Genomic DNA, 20843 nt, shown 5'->3' on the forward strand with positions numbered 1-20843 from the left:
AGCTTAATTAATTTTGTTATCTGCTATAAATTAATAAATCATTCTAATTGATCCTATCAATAGCGCCTAAAGTTTTGCAATATGTAATGTAAAATAATTCAAGATCAGAAAACAACGAATTAATTACTTTCTTTATATTATGACTTATTTTATACATATAATATATTATTTACTGTTTTACAATTATGATATTATTTATAATACTGCATTATGACGTTTGTTTCATATTAATTTGTTGATAAAGATATTATAAGAATCATGGGCTTTACAAAAATATTATTTGCACAACATTATTAATTAAATAGTAGATTAAGTTTAAGTTAATATTCGCACCAGAAAAGACTTCATAAAAACGTTGTTTGTTATTTGTTTAATGATGTAAGATATTAAAGAGATATCTTTATAACCGTTCGCTCGTGTGACCTGAGTAATAACTTTGCGGTAATATTAAAGTTAATACCTAGAAAATTTTAACAACAGGTTGGACGTGTTTGACGATAAACGTCGCGCATTTGTCATTGCAAGACAAATGGGATTTCCTAACGAAATATTCCGAACATTTCGAATGGACATCACAAATCGAGCACGATTACGCTTCAGGTGTGTTCACAGAATGTACGTGTTCATGACAATCTACGTAATTGGCATTTCTTTGATTACACGTTACATTATTCCCACCTGTATTTCCGAATAGAAAGCTCTGCTAATACAAATAGCGAGACAAAAAAATCTGAAAAAACTTCGCAGCCGCCCGCCGAGAAACCTCAACCGACCGCACTGTTCCTGCTCTTGGGCGACACGCGAAAACTCGGAAGTGACATAGTGCCCGGTCTGTCGCCCTGCTGGGATCACATAATCCACGTCGTCCAATCGCGCGACGTTCCTTTAGATCCTAAAGATGTAAGAGTATCAAATCTCAGTTAATTTCCTGACTTTTGTGTAATTATTATTATAATTTATTTTATAAATGATGAGAAAGAAAAAATAAATTCTTGAAAAAAACGAAACTTTCTAAATAGCACAAAAACTTAAAATATGTATAAAGAAAGCCAGAATAATGTTAAACATATTAAATATTCTTTTATAAGATGTTTCTATGAAATTATTTAAACTCATTTTTCTTTCTTTATCCCGATTGTAACTGGTTTCAACTTAAATTACCTTTTAAGGTAAAACCTCCACTAGCAAAGTGGAAATTTCATCGCTGGTTAAAATGGGCCATTTCACAAAATGTAATCGATCCTGCTGACTACTTCATCCCGATTCGTTATTTACGAGTAATTAGTCCTCTCAAGTATTGCAACGGGAGCGTTGTTCGCAATAAAAGTGACGTTACAGGAAACTCGATCTCTTCGAACGAGATCGAGCGGTCTAATAAATTTACTCGAAGAAGAACGAGATCTCAGAGAGTACCAGACTTGCCCATCACGTCGAAAGAAGAAGCAACGGAAGATATTAATCGATGGATCGACTTCAATAAGATGGCTTCATACGTGACGGACGTACATCTGTTCTACAAATTGGAGTACTTCCAGTGCTCGATTCAAGTAACAGGCGACACATTAAAGATAAATAATGAGAATCGAAAAGCAGAAGTACCAAAAGCAAGTACAAAAGAGATTAAAAAGGAGAAAACAGGTACTTTCATACATTTACATGTACGCACAATTAAAACAAAAGCCATCAAGTATCTATAAATATACAAAAACCTACCATGACTTACAAACTTTCCTAAAACATAATATTATTAAAATTTAATCAAACATCTGGTTATAATATATCAGTATCAGAAATAGATTAAGTTTCACTACATAAACAAGATAATAAAATACACATATTAAAAATCCAAATCAGTTTTTTCAAATTTTGTTCTGATTTGAAAATTTACAGACACCTACAACAACATTGACAAGATTGTAAAATCCGGATACAAACCTTTGTATTTGTTCTGCGATTCCCCGAAAAAGAAATTCTTCTTAGTCAATCTTTGCACCGCACCGAAGATGAAAAATGCCGATTTGCATAAAAGAGATTACTTAATCCTAGAAAAGTACGATTGGTTCCACGTACCCGATTCATCGAATCAATCGATAACTATTTCTACAACCGGCAATAAGTCGACTGTTATGGAATTAGAAGCTGGCAGACAACTTTTGCGAATTAACAGCCGTTTGGACTATGGCCTGATGATCATTTCTTCCGACACCAATTTCCATCTTGGAGATCGGGCGACTGTGCAACAGCTGATGACTACAGAGTCCGTCAGAATCGAGCAGATATCAAAAACAATTAGCGATAATCTCTGCAAAATGTATCGATCGTTTGGAACGAAAGAATATCCAGCGATGTTGCAGAATTTTTATCGAAGCTACATTCCTAACTTGCAACTTGTTCCTTCAAGAAAAAATAAGAATTTCCGAACGTTAATACATCATTTCTTCATGGAAGAACAAGTTCGGTTGATCAGGGAAACTGTTCCCGATAAGGAATTTGAAGACTTCCTTTATTCTTTAAGAATATTTTTCCTAAATCCGTATATTAGATCAGAATACCTAGATTTAACGACCAATCAGAAAACTCTTCGAGACCTTATCACACGGGAAACTTCAAAAACATGGTTTCCTATGTACAAACATAAAGAAGGCTCGACCGATGATCAAGCTGCGACGATGATTCAATCTTTTCTCAAGATGGCTCTTATAAAAAAATACAAACAGTTTCACAATTCCGAACATACTCTTCATACGCAAATTCGCGAACGACTCCTGAAGATATCTGATCTGTTTGACTCATTTTTCGTAAGCCAGTTACTGAGGAATGTTATCAACCGTCATAAAAATCTTCTACAAGATCTGTATCCTTGCTCTGAGGATTTTATTCACGTTTTGAATATTCAGGAATTCAGAGGAATCGTGGGGAGCATCAGGCAAGAACAATGGTTCCCAATTGTCAGACTTGTTATAAATCCTAAGCCTGCAGAATCAGTTTTCGCAGCTTTCGAACTATTAATCAATCTCCCTCGTTTCGCACTGCGTGTTTTTAACAATCAAAACGGACGTGAGGTAACGCGTCTTATGAATCACGTGATTCCAGCTCATTACAATCATCTTCCGGAAGGTTACACAGTGTTCGCTTATGGTTGGAGTGACAAACAACACTTCAAAGAACTCAACTGGGCGATTCGCATAGTTACCATAAAAGGTGATCCGATACTCTATCAACTGGGTGACCAACGGCCTCTGTCCTTGGAGACCAAACTGCCCAAGCTAACAGTCGACGAATTAATCGGTACATACATTCCGAATGCGAGAGACTGTATCTCACGATGGATTCTACGATCGATTTCGGAGAGAAGCATTATTTCAGTAAGGTTGACAACCTCCTACAATCTGGCAGAGATCAGGGTAAAAATTGTTGATAAAGATGATAACATTTTGGTCGATGTGAAAGGCGGGTCAACGATTTTGTTACCTTTAGTGATCCTAAACCATTCTGGCGTAAATGATGAAAATTATAGAACTGAAAATAAAAACCAAGACATTAACAAAGAGTTCGAAAATGCGAGGAAGAAGAAAAATTTGTATTACATAGAGGCTTTTGTACTCAACAACAGCTGGCCCCTCACCGATGTCGAGTGGACGGTCGTGAGCCAAGCAAAAGTGAAAATCACGGGAGATATCAACAAAACAAAATCGGGGAGTAGAACGTCTTCAAGATCAAGTCTGTTAACGATGAGAAAACAATTCGTGAGTAACGGCCAAGTTTTGGAATCGCCATTTTGGATTCTTCAGATTGTTACAGATGCTTGGGATGCAATAGAGGTATGCGTTTATTTTAATTTAATCAAGAAAGCTACATGTCGCGTTATTCAAAAGTAACATATTAACATAGCAAAATGTTAACAGAATGTTGGCAAACTGCCAAAAGATTTGGTCAGCACGTGTTAGCTGACTGACAACAGAAATCGAACAGGCCCTGCTTACTTGTCTTACGCAACTCCTGACATCAGGTTGTCAGCAGGATCTGTTTAATTTTTGCTGCCAATCTCTGGCACAGAATGTCAACAAGGATTCTGTTCTAAAAGCAATTTGCCAACGTTGTCAAATATTAAAGAATCTGCATGTGTGAAGTCTGTTGCTTTCTTAACATTAAAAATTTATAACAAATTCTGCTTACAATCTTCAAATTTGGGATAATTTAGAAATAAATAGTATGTTTTTAATATTAAGCCTAGATCTTAAATTTCTTAAAATTGCTCACATTTTATAATTTTTTTTTTAAAGTTGATTTTTTAGAAAAAGACTTTGTTTCTTTTTTTAATTAAAGAAATGTATTTGTTAGATCTGTCGAGATAATAGCAAAGAGCAAGAAATAATATTGTTGAAAGAATCTTGGCAGTCGAAGGATTCAAGTCGACCCGAGCGTGGAAAGGATTTGCGAGAAGCTTTTTTAAATGCGTACGCCTCAAAAATGAAATCTGACGCATCTTCGAATCGAAACGGGATGCAGTTAAAATTAATAGAAGACAAAGATATGGTATTTTGTCTGCCGCACACAAGGCAATACAGAACTCTGAAACCACTAGAATCTGTTCATCTACCTGCTTTAGACCTGGCAAAATATACAAGAGACGAAATTATGAAAAATCATCAGATAAAAACGAAGATCAACGACGAGTTACTAAAAAGTCAATGTATCACCATCATCACTGACAGTCAAACAAATTATTCCAATTATTTGGAGAACCTAGCTGAGCTGATAAATAAACAACTGCGAAGATATGCGAAGAATATCGATAAGAGAAAGAAGAACTTCTGGCAAAGAAGATCACTCATAGATGCTGCGTATGAAACGAGGAAAACCTACGTTGATAATTTGCTATCAGAGAGAGCGAAAAATAAGGCAAAGGGGAAGAAGGATTGATAAGATTCTACCTTACGAAGTAGCGTAATATAGCTAATCAATTATGTTTACGAACATCATAATTCAACAATTAAATAATATATTTAAAAATACTTAAGAATTTAAGCAATTTAAATAATACAATAAAATATATTTTAACTGTAAAGAAATATATGTCAAATTACCAACTGTTATAATAAACAGAGATGTGTACTTAGTTTCCCTGCAAGAGCCGAACGAAATGCTATTTCAGTAGCTGCTGCTTCGAGAGTGCTGTTCACTTAAGAGGCACACTTGCTACGTTGATGACTGTCCACGATCCACCTTTTAATGACTCCTCTCTGACCGTCCAAGAAAGAAATAACGGCGATCCACCCATTTTTCATCCGGGACCAGTCCCCGCGGTCTAGCAAGATTATTATGAAACTACGAGAGAAGACGTCTATGAGAGAGGGGGTGCATGGAGACGTACAGTGGACGTGATAAACGGCCTTGAGTACCTATCATCGAAAACATTATTGCTCTTTTAATCGTAGAATCAATAAATAAAATTACTTTTATTTTTAACTACAAATTAACTAATTAGCCTAAATTAATTTCGGCCTCAATTTAGATTGCTATTGTTAATTACAACGTTATTGATAATTTTATTAACTATATTGTCAAGATTCTGCAATCTAAGCTTCAATCTTTGTTTCAACTTAATTCTTGTATGTTCTAGTGGAATTGTCTTCAGAATTGTCTTACCTCTATTTTGTATAATTCTTTAAGTTTATATTATTTTAAATTCAAATACTGAGACAAGTTAAGCCCGTCTATTATACATGCTATACGCTCTAGCAGCTTACACGCTGATTGCAGGTGCAGCTGCTACCGCATTCAGGATCGGCGTTAGTCCAGCTAGTAATCACTGTCGATCATGTTTGTGTTAGACGATCTTGTCTGTCGCGTAGCGAATTACAATTACGGCGTATCGCTGCATCATGCGCAAGTACTTACGTACGCACTTGCATTGAATACTGTATCTGGATATTTAACCTTAGAATGCACAACCTGAGAACCGATTTGATTCCGATCTTGTTTTAAGCATCCCGAAGAATTATTTTCAAAATTATAAAGAAACTCAAAGATTATAAATAAAAATTTATTGCATAATAATAATAGATATGGAAATAAATAGTAAAATAAGGGATCAAAATAGTGACACGTTCAGAACTAGTACAAAGTAATCTTTCTTGTCAAATATTACACCTGGTTGCAGAAATATTTCATAACTGTAAGTCTAGAATCGATTGAACAATACAACTAAGTAATTATTAAGATTCTAATTTAAAATATTAATTATTAACAAAAATTATGGTACAAAATATAGGGATCATACTACTTTCTTTTCTTACATAATATACATTTAAATAAATGTTACAAATATAATTTTTAAATAACTAAAAAATAAAGTGCAAGTTTAAGCGTTACATATATTCATATATTTACAGATACCAAGCGTTGTTGATCAAACTGCTGATCAACCACGTGGGTGAGATCCGCAACAATCGAGAGACGGCCTCGCCGACTGTCCTCGTCTGTGCCAAAACGCGTGGATGAGAAGGCGGATTTTACCACGCGTGGTTCCCTCGCGTTTTATCTGGCATCTCACGGCCTCTCAACTCGTGCAAGTCAACTCGATATACCGAGTCGCGCTCGAATACGTTTTACGCGTCCCCATTAGCCGTGCATCTCTCAGTTCACTCTCCCGGCTTCTTCTCTTCTCGTATGTACGCGACGTTCACGTACACGATGCCGCATCGCCGCGTTCCCACCCGCATATTATTAGACCTCCGACCCTAAGGATTTTGAGGAATCATGTTAAACATTACCAACAATGTTGATTACGTAATACCGATGAAAAGGACTGAGTTCGTGTAGTCATTGATCCCATTAAAAGTTTTAATTTTACGCTGATTTCTTAAAAATAAACTAAATTAAAATTTTAATTAAGCTGAACTAAAATATAATAATAATTTACTAATTAAAAGTTTTTAAATTAAACATACAAGTGTATGTGCGTATATATACTTTTAAATTATAATTTATACTTAATAATACGCAATGTGATATGCAAATGTAATATCAGTGTTTTATTAACAGTTTTTTTTTACTTTAATTAATAATTTAAGAGTTATATTTTAATTGTAAATTTAGATATATATAATTATTTATAATTTATTATTAGTGTAAAATTATATATATGTATATACCACAATTTTAAAACTATAATTAAAATTTTACTTTATGATTAATTAATATGTAATAAAATATTCGTATATGAATTTGCAAGTTGCATTATACATACATTATATGGTACAGACAAACTGTCATATATCCTACTTAGACCCGAAAGAATCGACCTATATCTTCGGTCCAGAAATTCAAAGGCCAATGTCATCGAGACTTTTCAATTGAAACCACAACCTCATTCGATACGTTTAGACGAAACATGAGCAATTATGAAAGAATGTCCAGCATTAACTAGAAAATTACGAAAATTGTGAAAGCTCATCCAATATTAACTAGGAAATTACGAAAACGTGAGTAATGCGCAGATGATCTATCTAGCCCAGCGAATCAAGACTCCTTTGTTACATAATTATTCCTGGTGTAACTATATGCGTATGACACGATAGATTACATAAGAAATAATAAAATTAAATACAACCATCCCTGCTTGAAAACAAAAGTATTCATTGTCTGAAACAATAGAATAAATATTTTAAAACGACACAAATATCATACTCTCTTTTAACTTGTTGGATTAAACTATTGGCCGATAATCAAAATTTAATTTACAATCTATAATTTAAAGCAAAAAATATTTTTATTTTACACCCCTCTTTCTTAGAGAGATTGAAATTAGGCAATGAATATCAAAGGCAAAAATACATTTGCAGCAGTTTTAGGAGTAACAAAATTTTAAATAATAAGAAAAAGAGGGAAGGATTTATTTTCTTAATCCTTTTGACTTTCTGAGTAAAGCACAGCGCATCGTCCGATCTTATCAAGACAGATCGGCAGCAATTAGTAGATTGACAAGAGCAAAAAAGCCTACTCCCTTGACTTCCGCCAATTTCGCGCAAATCATATTCATGACTGATCGATCAAGCATTGGAGCGCATCCTTTCGGAACGTATGCACGCGCGCGTGTCCGTGCCTTTACACATGCGTGGTGTTAACAGCTAAGTAGAAGGGGTGGGCCCGTCTTGTCGTCGTCGTCGTCGTCGTCATCTTAACCAGAAGAGGGGGAGAACGAGATCGACACGATGTATGGACCAGAGGAAGAGAAGAGAGACTGATACGGAGACAGAGAGCAAGAGATAAGGATGGTTGAAGATGCTGAAGGGAAAGAAAGAGAGACAGAGCGAGAAAGAAAGAGAGAGAGAGAGAGAGAGAGAAAGAGAGAAAGAGAGAAAGAGAGAGAGAGAGAGAGAGAGAGAGCCTTCCCAGATGAGCCCTCTCCTCGAGTTCACAATCTATGGCTCCAGTCTCGCGTCGAGTCCCGTCGCGGCGCATCTTTCTAAGGTCCGTCTCCCTTGGGACCGATCGATCTCGAGCGGGCCGAAAGATCGATTGCTGGTCCATCGGAAATCAAAAGTCGCGTAGGTGTTCAGAAATATATGTAGATATTTTCTTATTTTAATATTCCCCATTGGTGACGTGGATCTTAACTTAAAGAAAGCTGTATATTACTTATTTTCGAGATATTTAAATGTATATGTATTATTGCTCGTAATAACGTGCGAACAACGAAGAAACAAGACAAACTAGATAAAATAAAATTTCACTTCTAGGTCTGTTTTAAGTCTTTTTTTTTTAGTTGGTCAATATTTAATTTATATTTAATTTATTCAACATTTGTATTTAATACTTTATGTCTCAAAATATTTATTTATATAGGCGATTACACACATAGAAAAATTGGAGTTAAGATAATTTTGAGGTTCTCAGTTTTTGATATTTTTAAATAATTGTTCAAAAATCTGTTTCACTTCTATACGTTAGATAGGAAAATTTGAGCACCACGTTGCCAATCGTATCACAGATCATTCGCGGCACGAGGTCGGGAATTATTGATCGAACCGCGGATCTGAATTGGGACTCGATTCCCAAAGTGCTGACCTAACCGAGCGATTTTTTGAGAATGATCTTTGATCGCGGCTCTCGGCTCATTCACGCGTGATCGCGCGCATCGTTGGAGATCATAACGTCACGTCGAACACAGTTAATCGCGATATGCGCGATCATCAACCAACCCACGCATGTGTCGCAGATCTGTTAGCGCGAATTATATTTGCGAGCGACTCATGCTAGTTATGGAATTATATTAGACTGCTGTTCGTTTAAACAGGTACGTACCGAAAAAATTCCAAGACCTTTTTTTATTCGTCGAAAAATTTTCCATTTCCCTGCATCTTCTAAAATATTCTCTTTTATTTTTTTTTCGCAAAAAAAACTTTTCTGGCTAAATCGAACAAATTAATACTCTTTTTTTTTAGAAAGAAGGGAGTATATGAAGTCTCGATTAAAAAAGAATAAATTTTGTTCTCTTGGAAAAACACTTTTACTCTTATTCTCTTATTCTTATTATGTAACCAAACAAATTTTTCTCGGAAATTTACGCTTCCTCGCAAAGAGGAGCTCTCAATAGGCTCGATAACGTCGTGGTGCAGACTTTACGAGCTCATTCGTTACGGTGGTAAAATGCTCAAAGCTGAAACGCTCCGTTCGAAGTCCTATCTCAATTCATTCCGCTCGTAACAGGACGTACGAACAAGGCTAGTTTCTTCTTTTTTTTTTGCGGGAGTCTTAAGTTTATGGAACTTTAAAGATAGGCTTCAAACGTTGGTCACGCCTTTATGATAACGAATAGAAGTTACACGGACGCGAAAATTTGCGAGACATGTTACCTCATTGATTAAAACCTGCTTCTCTTTTTCTGATTGAAAAAAAGGTAAATAAGTAATTCTTTGATATTGAAGAAACAAAAAGAACAAAAAGCTTTTTAAAAAAAAAGTAAATACATCTATATATTTGCATAGTTTTTAAGCTTTTAAGAAAAAGAGGAAAGGTGTGCATGTCTGAATTTCTACTTGCATCAGCCAGTTAAAAAAATTATTAAGTACCTATTCTTAAATATCTCACATATTACGTATTCAGATATTCTTACGCAGATGAAGGAAAACTAGAATGTTCCTAATACTGTTAAAATAGAATTTGTAAATTATTTTCTGTAGTCTACGGCATTAAGGTATATAAATACATTTTAATAAAGAGATAAATTATCCGCCGCAGCAGTGCGAATTTAATCATAAATTCTCGCCTCTCGCTCGCCAAAATGCAATGGTGGATATTTATATCAGAAGATAGTTGCTTCTATCTCGTCGTACTAATTTGGCGCTTCCGGAAAGTCATCACAGTCATGAGCAAATTATCACATGTTATGTTTCTCAGCGAGAATTCACGCGGCAAAATAGGAAAAAGAGGATATATATGTATAAGTTTTATATGAAAATTCTTTCTAAGTTTTTAATGCTGCGCTGATTTTAAATGGCTTATCCAGTTCGCATACTATGACATTTTTATAGTGTTTATATTTGTTAAGTAAATCTTTATGACAGTTAAATCTGTAAAAATTATTATAAAGAAACATAATCAAGTATGTATTATAATTATTTATAAATTGAACGTTATAAATAAAATATTTATGTTAGTTTAATCAATAAATAAGTTTTTTAACTTTAATACTTATTTATTACTTTTTGTGTGTTCTGCTTTTTAAGAATACAAAATAGAAAATAAAAAAACAACATATATTTTACAGATACAGGTGTCTATAAAGTTATCATATAAGATTATCATTTTCTATATTTCAGAAACATTATTTAAAATGAAACCGCTAAATACTTGTTCATTTATTCTTTACTCTTTTAAAAAGAGTTGAAAATGTAGTCCTTCGAAATGATCAAACACTTATTTCATTTTTCATAATTTTGAATCATTTCTAAGTAAAGAGTGTAAGGACAGACTTTACAAATATCCTGTTAATATAATTTAATTCAATAATATATTTTAAACTAAATTTACTTGTCACTGTTTACTTAGCAATTTGGTAAGAAAAATTAATTAAATTTATATGTCAGTATTTATAAAATAGATACTGTTTTTATTGCAGTATTATTTGATCTGTTTTTTATAACTGCACTACTGAACTATGCAATAAATTAGATAAGTATTTCCTCATTTTAATTTATTACGCTAATTTAACAGTGCAGCTGTAAATAACAGATTAATCATTTTCTATTTTATGCTCTAGAAAATAAAAGATAATAAATAAGTAATGGAAAACAAAAAACTTATTTATTTATAACGTAATATAAAATAAAATAAAGAAATAATATCTTATTTCAAATAAATGTATATACAAACTTTAAATACTATTTTCTTTTCAATATTTATTATATTTATTATATATACTCACACAAAATGTATTTCAAATAGTATTTTTTTTAAGATATATCCTTGAAATAAATATTTCTATTATTATTTTTTATTTCAACTATTGTTCTCCACACACACACACACACACACACACACACACACACACACACAGAGCCAGAAATTTACTTGGCACAAAATGTAAGTGATATATCTGTAACGCTTTAAATTCCCGTACAATTTAAATTTATCTATGATATAAAAAACATGTCTGCATTAAATAATCATGTGCGAAATAGGGCCTTATACAAAAACTCTAAATTGCCTTCGTAGGCGAGGGAATGATCGCGACGACTTGGGAAAATTCTTCGAGATCAACCAAGGATCATGTGTATTAGATACGCAAGTATCAACGAAACCGCGAGTTAAAAAGATAATTCAGGATAGTGTTGATAAAAAGAATCGGATCAGAAGTAGGAAGCTGCGAGTTTCTTACGCGAGAATGTTCGCACTGCTGTTGCTGACAACCTGGATCGTCCTGGCATCTCAGTTCGTCCAGGACGGAACAGCGACAGGGCAACGTTACACAACTCTGAGTCCGACTCAAGATCTGGACAACACTCTGCAATCTGTGGCACCTCTCGGGTAAGTGTTCACAATACAAATGATCGCAAGTGAAACCCTAACAGAGAAATTTTTATGTTTTTGATTCCAATTACAGATTCTAAAGAAATATTTAAGAAAACGCTTTCTATTTAAAAAAAACGCATCCTCTGTGTATATACACACAAAAAATATATACTATGTTTAAATAAATGATATTTGTTTCAAGTATTTCATAAATTCATAAATCTATAAATTTATTATAAGCATCAAATTTATTAAAAAAATATTTCAAAACCTAATAAATGTTTAATGCATATAATGATATTAATAAACTATACTATACATACATATATGTATAGTTGCTTGTTTGCATTATTAATATTGAAATGATTATCAATTTAATATTATATTATAAAATACGCATAGTAATCGTATCGCAACACTGAAAAAAGTATATTAAATTTGAATAAATAGTTATTTAAATACCAATAAAAAGTTTTATAAAAAATAAATAATAATTATTTTAAATAAGTAATATTTTATATAATGTAGAAAATGTTATTTGTTTAAAAAACATTTATTCTTTATAAAATGTTGTATTAATACTATTCAAATAATTATTTATTTGAATCTAGCATATTTTTTTTAGTGAAGAGTTGCACATCTGCTTCTTGTGCCAAAAATTCAGATCAAAATCAGAATATATCAGATTTTTAATTAATCGCTCTCTCTTGAAAGACAAACCGTCATACAAAAGCACCTTTGCTAAAATAATCGTCAACATCATGGAGCATGCGTGTCAAATGGAGATTATAATTTTCATAAAGGGCAGACTTGAGAGAGAGAGAGAGAGAGAGAGAGAGAGAGAGAGAGAGAGAGAGAGTAATTTGATATTACTATTTCCCTCTAACTTGGAACTGTATTTTAAGGTTGAAAAATTCATTTCGCTTGCAGTTTGATAAACTTGAAAATGTATGTACATAACATAACACAAAGATATATCAGCACTAAGACCAAGTAAGGCTTATCTTTAAATAGTAAGCATTGTGTTTTCATAAACAATCAATGCTCTTCTATTATCACAAAATTCTTCTTTTGAGTACATAATAGTAAATTTTTATAAAATTTATGATAAGTTTTATTATAGAACTATATCAATAAAGTACTTTTTGTTAAAAATGTAACTTAAGAGAAAAGAAGTATATTGAGTAATCGTTTTTCTTACTATATGGCATAAAATCTTTCTGCGCGCATCATAATCAAAATAACGTCAAGAAATTACGAATTGGAAAAAATGGACAACATTCAAAGATAAAACGATTTATCGAGGCAATAATGACTATAAAAGAATGATGGAATGTTACATACTGCGGCGTCCTTGACGATCCACGGCCGGTCACTTAAAAAGATTAAATCGTCCCGTCTGAGCCTCTCGTAACAAGCCGGTACTTATTTCGCTAACAGCGCGGATCTCTCGAGAATGATCCCGATGATTCCCTCGCGCGACCATCGTCCTAGTAAGTTAAATGACGCGATAACACCTAATTAGGTTATCGGAGTATTACGTTACACACAGCGCGCTCAATTCCGCGCTTAAGCAGCGCCGATTTTTCGCAGCTAGTGTCAAGCCGCGCCGATAAAGTCTTGCACTTGCGCTATTTTCGCGGCTTGCGCGCCTCCGGCTTGCTTCGCCGCGATGATGTTTTCGCGGCCGCGCGGAAAGCAGATGGGATGATAAACGAGATTAAAACCGCGCGCACATGTCTATCGCGGCCAATTGACAATGATATGCGCGCGACGGCGGAAACATTTTTCCCCGCCGTGCGTGCCAAAGCGCGATTTATCCGTCCGGTTTCGTCCGGAAATCCCTTGTAATTTCTACGTTGAAATACCTTACGGAATGACATTTAAAATATTAAAGTTCTATTAAAAAATTAGAGGCTATCAAAACTCGCAATTTATTTATATGTACACATATATTTCGCGCTAATCTGATAGCAGCGCGTGTTAAAAGAGGAGATTGCATGCCTGCATATAATAATAATTGCGCAAATCGTTACAATTCTAATCCGCGTGGGAATACATCTGCCGATCTCGTTTCATGGGATAATTTCACTGGTTTCAACACTAATTTCCATTACTAATTTCATCGTTTTAATATACCGTAGCTGAATGGGTACTAATTGCATCCCGTCAAAGCTTGGACAGAAATTAATCCGCTTACGACACACCAGCAACGGGTTATATAAATTATTCACTTCGCTCGAATTATTCATTATTCGATTGCAATCTTTCCTACATAAGAGCGTTACATTGATGAATTAATTTGCACTTGTTTTGTCGTGTGACATAGACTTTTGAAATTATAATCTCGCTAGCGGAGAGTCAAAATAAGAATAAGCTCGCTACATTATCTTTACATTTAGAGGAATACAAATGATAAATGACAAAGTTCAACGATTGTAGGGCATCCGTTATCTGTAGTTCGCTGATTACGCGTTTTACAATCCTTCGCGTGTTCGTTGAGGCACGACAAACATCGTTCCATTTTGGTACTTGCACCTTCTCGCTGGTATAACAAAAGTTTAAGGATGTGCATGCACACATTGTATCTCAAAACATTAAGAATATAAAAATTAGCGTTGCAAATTAAGTCATGCAAGCAAATTTAAGAAATATATATTACTTAACTTTTAACAGAAGTAATCGTGCAAAAATTTATTTATATTTGAAACTTACTTATGTTGTTTACAAATTATTTACTAAAACTGCTACAAAATGTGATCATTTAAGTCATTGCTAAGTTATTCATTATTTTCTTTGCAGCTGATTTCAAGCATTTAAAGTCAAAATTTTGTTATATTACATTTATTATGGCGTCACCTAAAAATTCCATTGTTATATTTGTTCGTTTCTATAGTATTATTTGGGAACTATATAGTACTACCATGATGATTCATTACATTTGAAAAATTTGGCCCAGCTTATTTAAAAAATTGTGATACTGTAACTATTTTTAAACACACTTGCAATTAAATGGCAGGAAAAGTAAGATAAATGCCTTAAATTTCAATAATTTAACAATTTAATAAACATGATATATATACTCTATTCATTAGACTAAATTAACTAAATTAAAATCTTTTTATTTTTGTTTTATAGATCAGATAAGTTTTCCAAATTTCTTTCCAAGTATCGCATTACAAAGTTTAGATCGCAATTTTGACTAAAGTGATATAAATATAATAGTTTTTTGACAGTGGACAGAAAATACCTAAAAAAGAATACAAAAAGTGATATATACACTTTTAATATTAAAAATCTATGATTACTGTTCCCAAAATGTCTAGAGACTATAAAATAAAACTGAATAAAGTAAAAAAAATACCTTATTTAAAAAATACAGTTTTACGACATTATCAAAAAGTGAATGTATTATTGTAGCAAAAGTAAATGAATTAATGCAGAGAAAACTATTGCGGTTTCGATAATGGTACGATTTAAGAAATAGAGGTCAGTTTTGTAAATTACATTTGCAGATTTGTTAAATTATTTTAAATTACTTGAGCCTTCTTATTAAAAAGTTATAATAATACAAGAAATTATAAAAAAATTATATAAGAAAAAAAAAGTTATACTTTAATATGACATAAAAAATGTAAAAATAGTATATATTATTTCCAAATTATAAGCTTTTATGTAAAAAATAATGCTATTTTAGTAATCTTTTTCCCTGTAGTTAAAACTATATTACAGCTTAAGCTTATATTTCGACTACTCTCCTATTTCGAATCAAATTCGAGCGGATGTCAACGATAAGTTGGCGATACAGAATTATAGTTAATTGACGTTATGATATTAATAATGTTCTTAAATGTCGCCGATTAAGTAACGCTACCTAAACAATGCTTTTAATTGTCTTTGACAGAACAATTACAGAACATTAATACATCTACATTAGTGAAGCACTCCTTTAACCCTTCCGGTCGTGTATGTTCCCTTTGTCGGAACGTTCAGTCGCGGTTTAATTTGTTTGGAAATTAAAAGAGATATGTTTTATTAATACTTTTTAATTTAAATTCCCACTACTCTTGTAACTTAAATACAGCTGACAACATACATGTATTAATAAATATAACTTGCATATATTGATAAAATTCTAATAAATATTTGTGCAAGAAAGTTTATTCAGAATCACTTGTGTTTAAAGTTATTACCTAAAACCTAAAAATGCTGTAAGAAATACGATTATTGTGCTACATCAGTTTATCAAATTATTCGTTTTTTGTAGCTACTTTTAGATGATATTTACGACTAAAACTTTTGTCGTTGGAAACTTATTTGAAAAAAATCTAAAAAACCTATAATTTTTTAATCCAAATAACTTTCAATTATATTTTGCAGCCAAATTATTTCAAATTCTTTTGTACAATTAAAGTACACATAAAAATGAAAAGAGCAAAGTACAAAAATTTATGTTAACAAGGAAAAAAATTTTTATCTGTTACATATACTTAAAAAAATTTTTGTATTACATAAAATTGCCTTTTGCTCTCTTTATTTTTGCATTTTGCAAAAATATCTTCTAACAAAAGAGCTATGATTTGCTTCAGGACCCTCTTAAATTATTGTACTTCGAAAACAAGTCCATCTCGCGTGGAAGGCGATGATGAGAAGCAAAATTGAATTAGACAATCCAATGTCCGATAAAACTGCAAGGCACAGCTCGAGTGTGCGCGTAAGCTTTTATTGACACAGCAGGCACTTCCGTCTCTTCCGTGAGGGTTACAGCAGCTGCATTATCTGATCTGATAAACGCCGCGTCTCCACGTTAATTAATTAAACAGCGCGAAGATGGAATGCGGACGAACGGGCGCGGGCCGCCCTCGGAATACGAAGTTGATATTCCGCGGCATCGTCGCGTTTCTATCGGCGGCGCCGCGAGAGATGACCCGTTCACCGTCATCCGGTGCCGTCTATGAGCGTATTGTGCTGGCGATTCATCATTTCGCCGAATGATGAATGATGCCCTCGCGCGCCGCTCGTCGTCATCGTCCCCGATCGTCACCGATAACACTCGAGGGAGCCGCGCGCGGGAATGATCGACCGCATGTAATCCGCGAGGAGGAAAGATCCCTCACCTGGGATGAACGCACTGGCGCGCAGCCGACGGAGAAATATCGCCGGGCATTACAATAATGGTACAAACGCTATCGGAGGGAACATTACCATAGCGAATCTGAAGCCTCCATCTATTTCTCTTCCCTTCCTCCCTTACCTTCCTTTTTTTTTTCTTTTTTTTTAAAGCGTCGCTCAATTTTACATGCAGCGTAGCGCGAAGTGCGAAGTTCCTAGGTACGCGGGCGTTCGAGACCGAAGTCCGTAGATAAAGGGATTACGACACGTCGCATGCCATTTACCTCGGGCTGCGATATAGAGGGACGGACAGCCGCTCTCGGGTTTAATGGGGCAATGTGAAAAATAGGATACAGGGTCGATTTTAAGATCTAACGGGATCACCACTTAAAATTATCCACGGTTAGTCCGAGCTACTTAGACTGATTTAAGCGGAGTATTACGCCGGCGGCAGGAAGTGAAGAGGCAACTCCGTATAGAGACGTAGGGGTTAGCATTTAGAGTTTGCTATCGCAATCTTTAGCGCAACTCCGCGACAAGGCACCATAATCGTTTAACAAATATTAACCATTTCATGAAAAGAAGATTTAAAAAACATTACGTAAATGAAAGATTAATCAACCAACGACGATCAAGAGGACTCAAGACAATAACGTAAGCAGTAGCGAATCCATCAAACTATTGATTTCCTTACTGTTTGCTGCTTTACGTTTTCTCGTGTGCCATGGACCTAATGGACGAAGATCAACTCAGAGTTTTTGTAGTTTCGAGACTTATTCTTTACATTTTTATACTATATTTATATTGTATTCATCATTTTGAGTTTTATTCGAAAATAAAACTTGTATTTCAATACCTGAGAGGATTGATCCTCGAGAAAATTTTGTTACGAATGTCCAGGAAGCGATGTCTAAGTAATGAAGCTGTCAGCAGCGAAGGTTGTTAAAACTAACCGACTCGCACTGCGTAAGGATAAGAAACACGTCAGGCTGTTTTTTCTTCGTACATCACTCATTACGTCGACTAATTTTGATTTATAGCGTAATTTAAGATTGTTACTGTCCGCGCGATCGTAGCGCAATAATTTCCGACGTGAAGAGACAAATGATTATGTGAGCCAACGCGCCAGGATTGTGACACCGTAGGCGAAGCTTTGCGACGCGGAAATATTCCAAAGTAGCTTTCGTGGTGTTAACTTAAAAGTTTTAGAAACTCGAGAGAAAAGTGTTCAATAGCTGAGACGAGTTTAGAGGCTCGAGATATCGATGCTCGATGTCTTCCAGCGGACGCGACGTAATTGCACTGTCGTGTCGCAATACTACGTGTCGCGATCAATTGCACTTGTGACACGGCGCTCGTTTAAGAAGACCGCAAACAATTGTCCCAGACGTGCTTTTTGCGATGGCAATCTCTCGCACTATTGTTTGTCTGCCCCTAATCGCGATGGAAAAACAACCGCTTCTGATCGCCTTAATCTTAATAACCCGCAATTCGCGCTAGCAATAGCTTCGAAGATATTGTAGTTTTCCAATTGGACATTCTCGCACAAACAGTTAACCATGGGCATTAATTAAGTCTATGTTATTCTAATGCCTGGTCATTTACATGGTTTTATTAACAACCACTATTAATAAAAATTAATTATTTTATCATATAAAAAGTATTAATAATATAAATATTTTAATGACCCAACTAATAGAAAGGTATAATCAATTTTATATTATTAATTAATGTAATTAATGATATAAATAAGATTAATATCTGTATAAAACTTTGTTTTATTGTATATACTAATAGGATATAAATCTATAATGAAATAAATAAATAAAATTTTATTATTATATTAAACTACACTAGTAACTGAACTAAAAATATACAAACGTGTTTTAATCTTTAATGTAGTCTTCTTCAGTATTGAAACTTGACATGGAATTTAGACAAATTACAATAAATAAAAACGATAAAATTTAAATTTAACAAATGAATGTCCGCATACTATAATAAATAAACAAACTCAGATAAAAATTAAAAAGACCCGATTAAATAAAAATATTTAAAATTATAAAGCTTTTATAGAAGCTGTAAAGGAAATGGGACTTGTGTTTCCCCCTCCCGCTCCCCCAGAGAAATAAACGCGGAAAGATCTTCAAATAAAGATATCGGCCGATGAACACATTGCGCATTGATTTCAGGGCTCGTTAGGATACGCTATCATTACAGGCGGGTGTTAAAATTACACCCTGCCGACACGGTTAACGGCACGCCACGTGTTGATCGGCGCGATCGGACATCGTGATACAAGAGTTCAACGGTGGACCAATCTCCCAAGCAGCACCCATTTGCATGCAGATTGGATTAAAGCTTTCGGCTGCGAGGTGATGATCGACTGCGTCCTCGTAATTCCATCCCCAATTATCGTTATTATTATTATTACCACTCGAACGCGGGCCTGGCTATAATTTTCCAATTAACGACGCGTATCAAAGTTTAGTCATCTGGCCGATTTCGAACATTTTCGCCATAATGACAACCGGCGTTTTAACGGGATTTCATCATCATCGAGGAAACGATAATAAGAGTGAAATACAAAGAGAGGACTCAAGCGCACAGGGTGAGAAAAATTCACCTTTAAACAAGTTTGAGTTGAGCGCTTTATGACATCAAATTACCCAAATGGCACCCCTTCTTTTTTGTAAGTCGCGAGTGCGCAAGATCGTTCGCCGACGTAATCGCGTGTAAACATCCGTCAGGTATATGCATACATCCCGAGCAGTTAGCGGGCCACCGTTTGAGCAAAGATTGCTTCATCGCGCGCGCCGTGCACACGCATTTAATATCGCCTTATAAACGCCCGGCTGTAATGCCCCCGCCTGCGGTGATGATGATGCGCGCCAGGCGTGTAACGCGTACGTCAGGAAGTCAGGAGTCGGAGGAGATACATTATGCGAAAAGGAAGAGCGCGAGAGATGCCGGACACGCGAGTGCATTAATCTCCCTCGCGCCGGCGAAACGAGAAACGCGCGGGACCAGTTGCCGCCGCCGGGTCCCGCTAATGCGCGAGGGGCACGCGAGGGAAACGCCGGCCGGTCGTTGCAGCGCCATCTCGTACGAGGGATCTTAAAATCGTGCAATCTCTGGACTTTATCTCCGTACGAGCGTACCGTTCAAGTACCTCAAAATATCCCGGCGGTGCGGATCTAGGAGCTGTGGGATCCCGAAGGAAATTCTCTCTTGTCAAATTGACGGATCTCGGGGTTCAAAGCCCTCCGAATCACGGCCTTAGAAACGTGTTAGATAACAATCGTGTTATCGCCGCGCGATAAAAAGCGTGACGTGGAGAAAGCCGGCGTGTTCTAGCGTTTGCGATTACGGCGTCGAGAGGCCTAAGTGGCGGCGTTTAAGACGGTCGTGGTCCATAGCAGCTGACGTTAATTACAAGGCGCCAGATGTGAATGGCCGCCTTGTTCCGAGGTGGCACTTTACTCTCTTTCCATTCTTCTCTCTCTCTCTCCCTCTTTTTCTTTTTCTCTTTCTTTTTCGCTCTTCTCTTCTTGCGCGTGCCACGATGCCGCGGAAATGCCGCGTTTCCGCCTGCGACCTCTTCAAACTGGCGCCACAAAGAACGACCCATGACTCATGGTTACCCCTTGCTTCCATAACTCCGGAAATTGATGAAGAAACTGCTAACAATTCGAGAAAATTCATAAATTTTG

The 20843-nt window shown here is 35.1% G+C and overlaps 2 protein-coding genes across 6 annotated transcripts in view; both read left to right on the top strand.

The window, feature by feature from the left end:
- Positions 1-1106: 1106 nt before the first annotated feature.
- LOC105838621 lies at positions 1107-6742 on the top strand (the record flags this gene model as incomplete). Its single annotated transcript, XM_036287524.1, has 3 exons — positions 1107-1695; positions 1891-3875; positions 4342-6742. Coding segments are annotated over 3 exons (3156 nt in total), but the record flags the coding sequence as incomplete, so codon positions are not given.
- Positions 6743-8414: 1672 nt separating this feature from the next.
- The window catches only part of LOC105838625 (fibrillin-2), a 43955-nt gene continuing 31526 nt past the window's right edge, over positions 8415-20843 (top strand). Inside the window, exons 1-3 of one of the 5 annotated variants that reach the window (XM_036286561.1) lie at positions 8415-8744; positions 8956-9301; positions 11722-12033. In XM_036286561.1, coding sequence (XP_036142454.1) covers positions 11891-12033 — 143 coding nt within the window. In that variant the 5' untranslated portion in view covers positions 8415-8744; positions 8956-9301; positions 11722-11890. Of the gene's footprint in view, positions 9302-11721; positions 12034-20843 lie in introns of all 5 variants that reach the window. The other 4 variants (XM_036286562.1, XM_036286563.1, XM_036286564.1 and 1 more) reach the window with 4 other exon arrangements.

Source organism: Monomorium pharaonis, chromosome 5 (genome assembly GCF_013373865.1).
Source record: "Monomorium pharaonis isolate MP-MQ-018 chromosome 5, ASM1337386v2, whole genome shotgun sequence".
Classification (NCBI taxonomy): domain Eukaryota; kingdom Metazoa; phylum Arthropoda; class Insecta; order Hymenoptera; family Formicidae; genus Monomorium; species Monomorium pharaonis.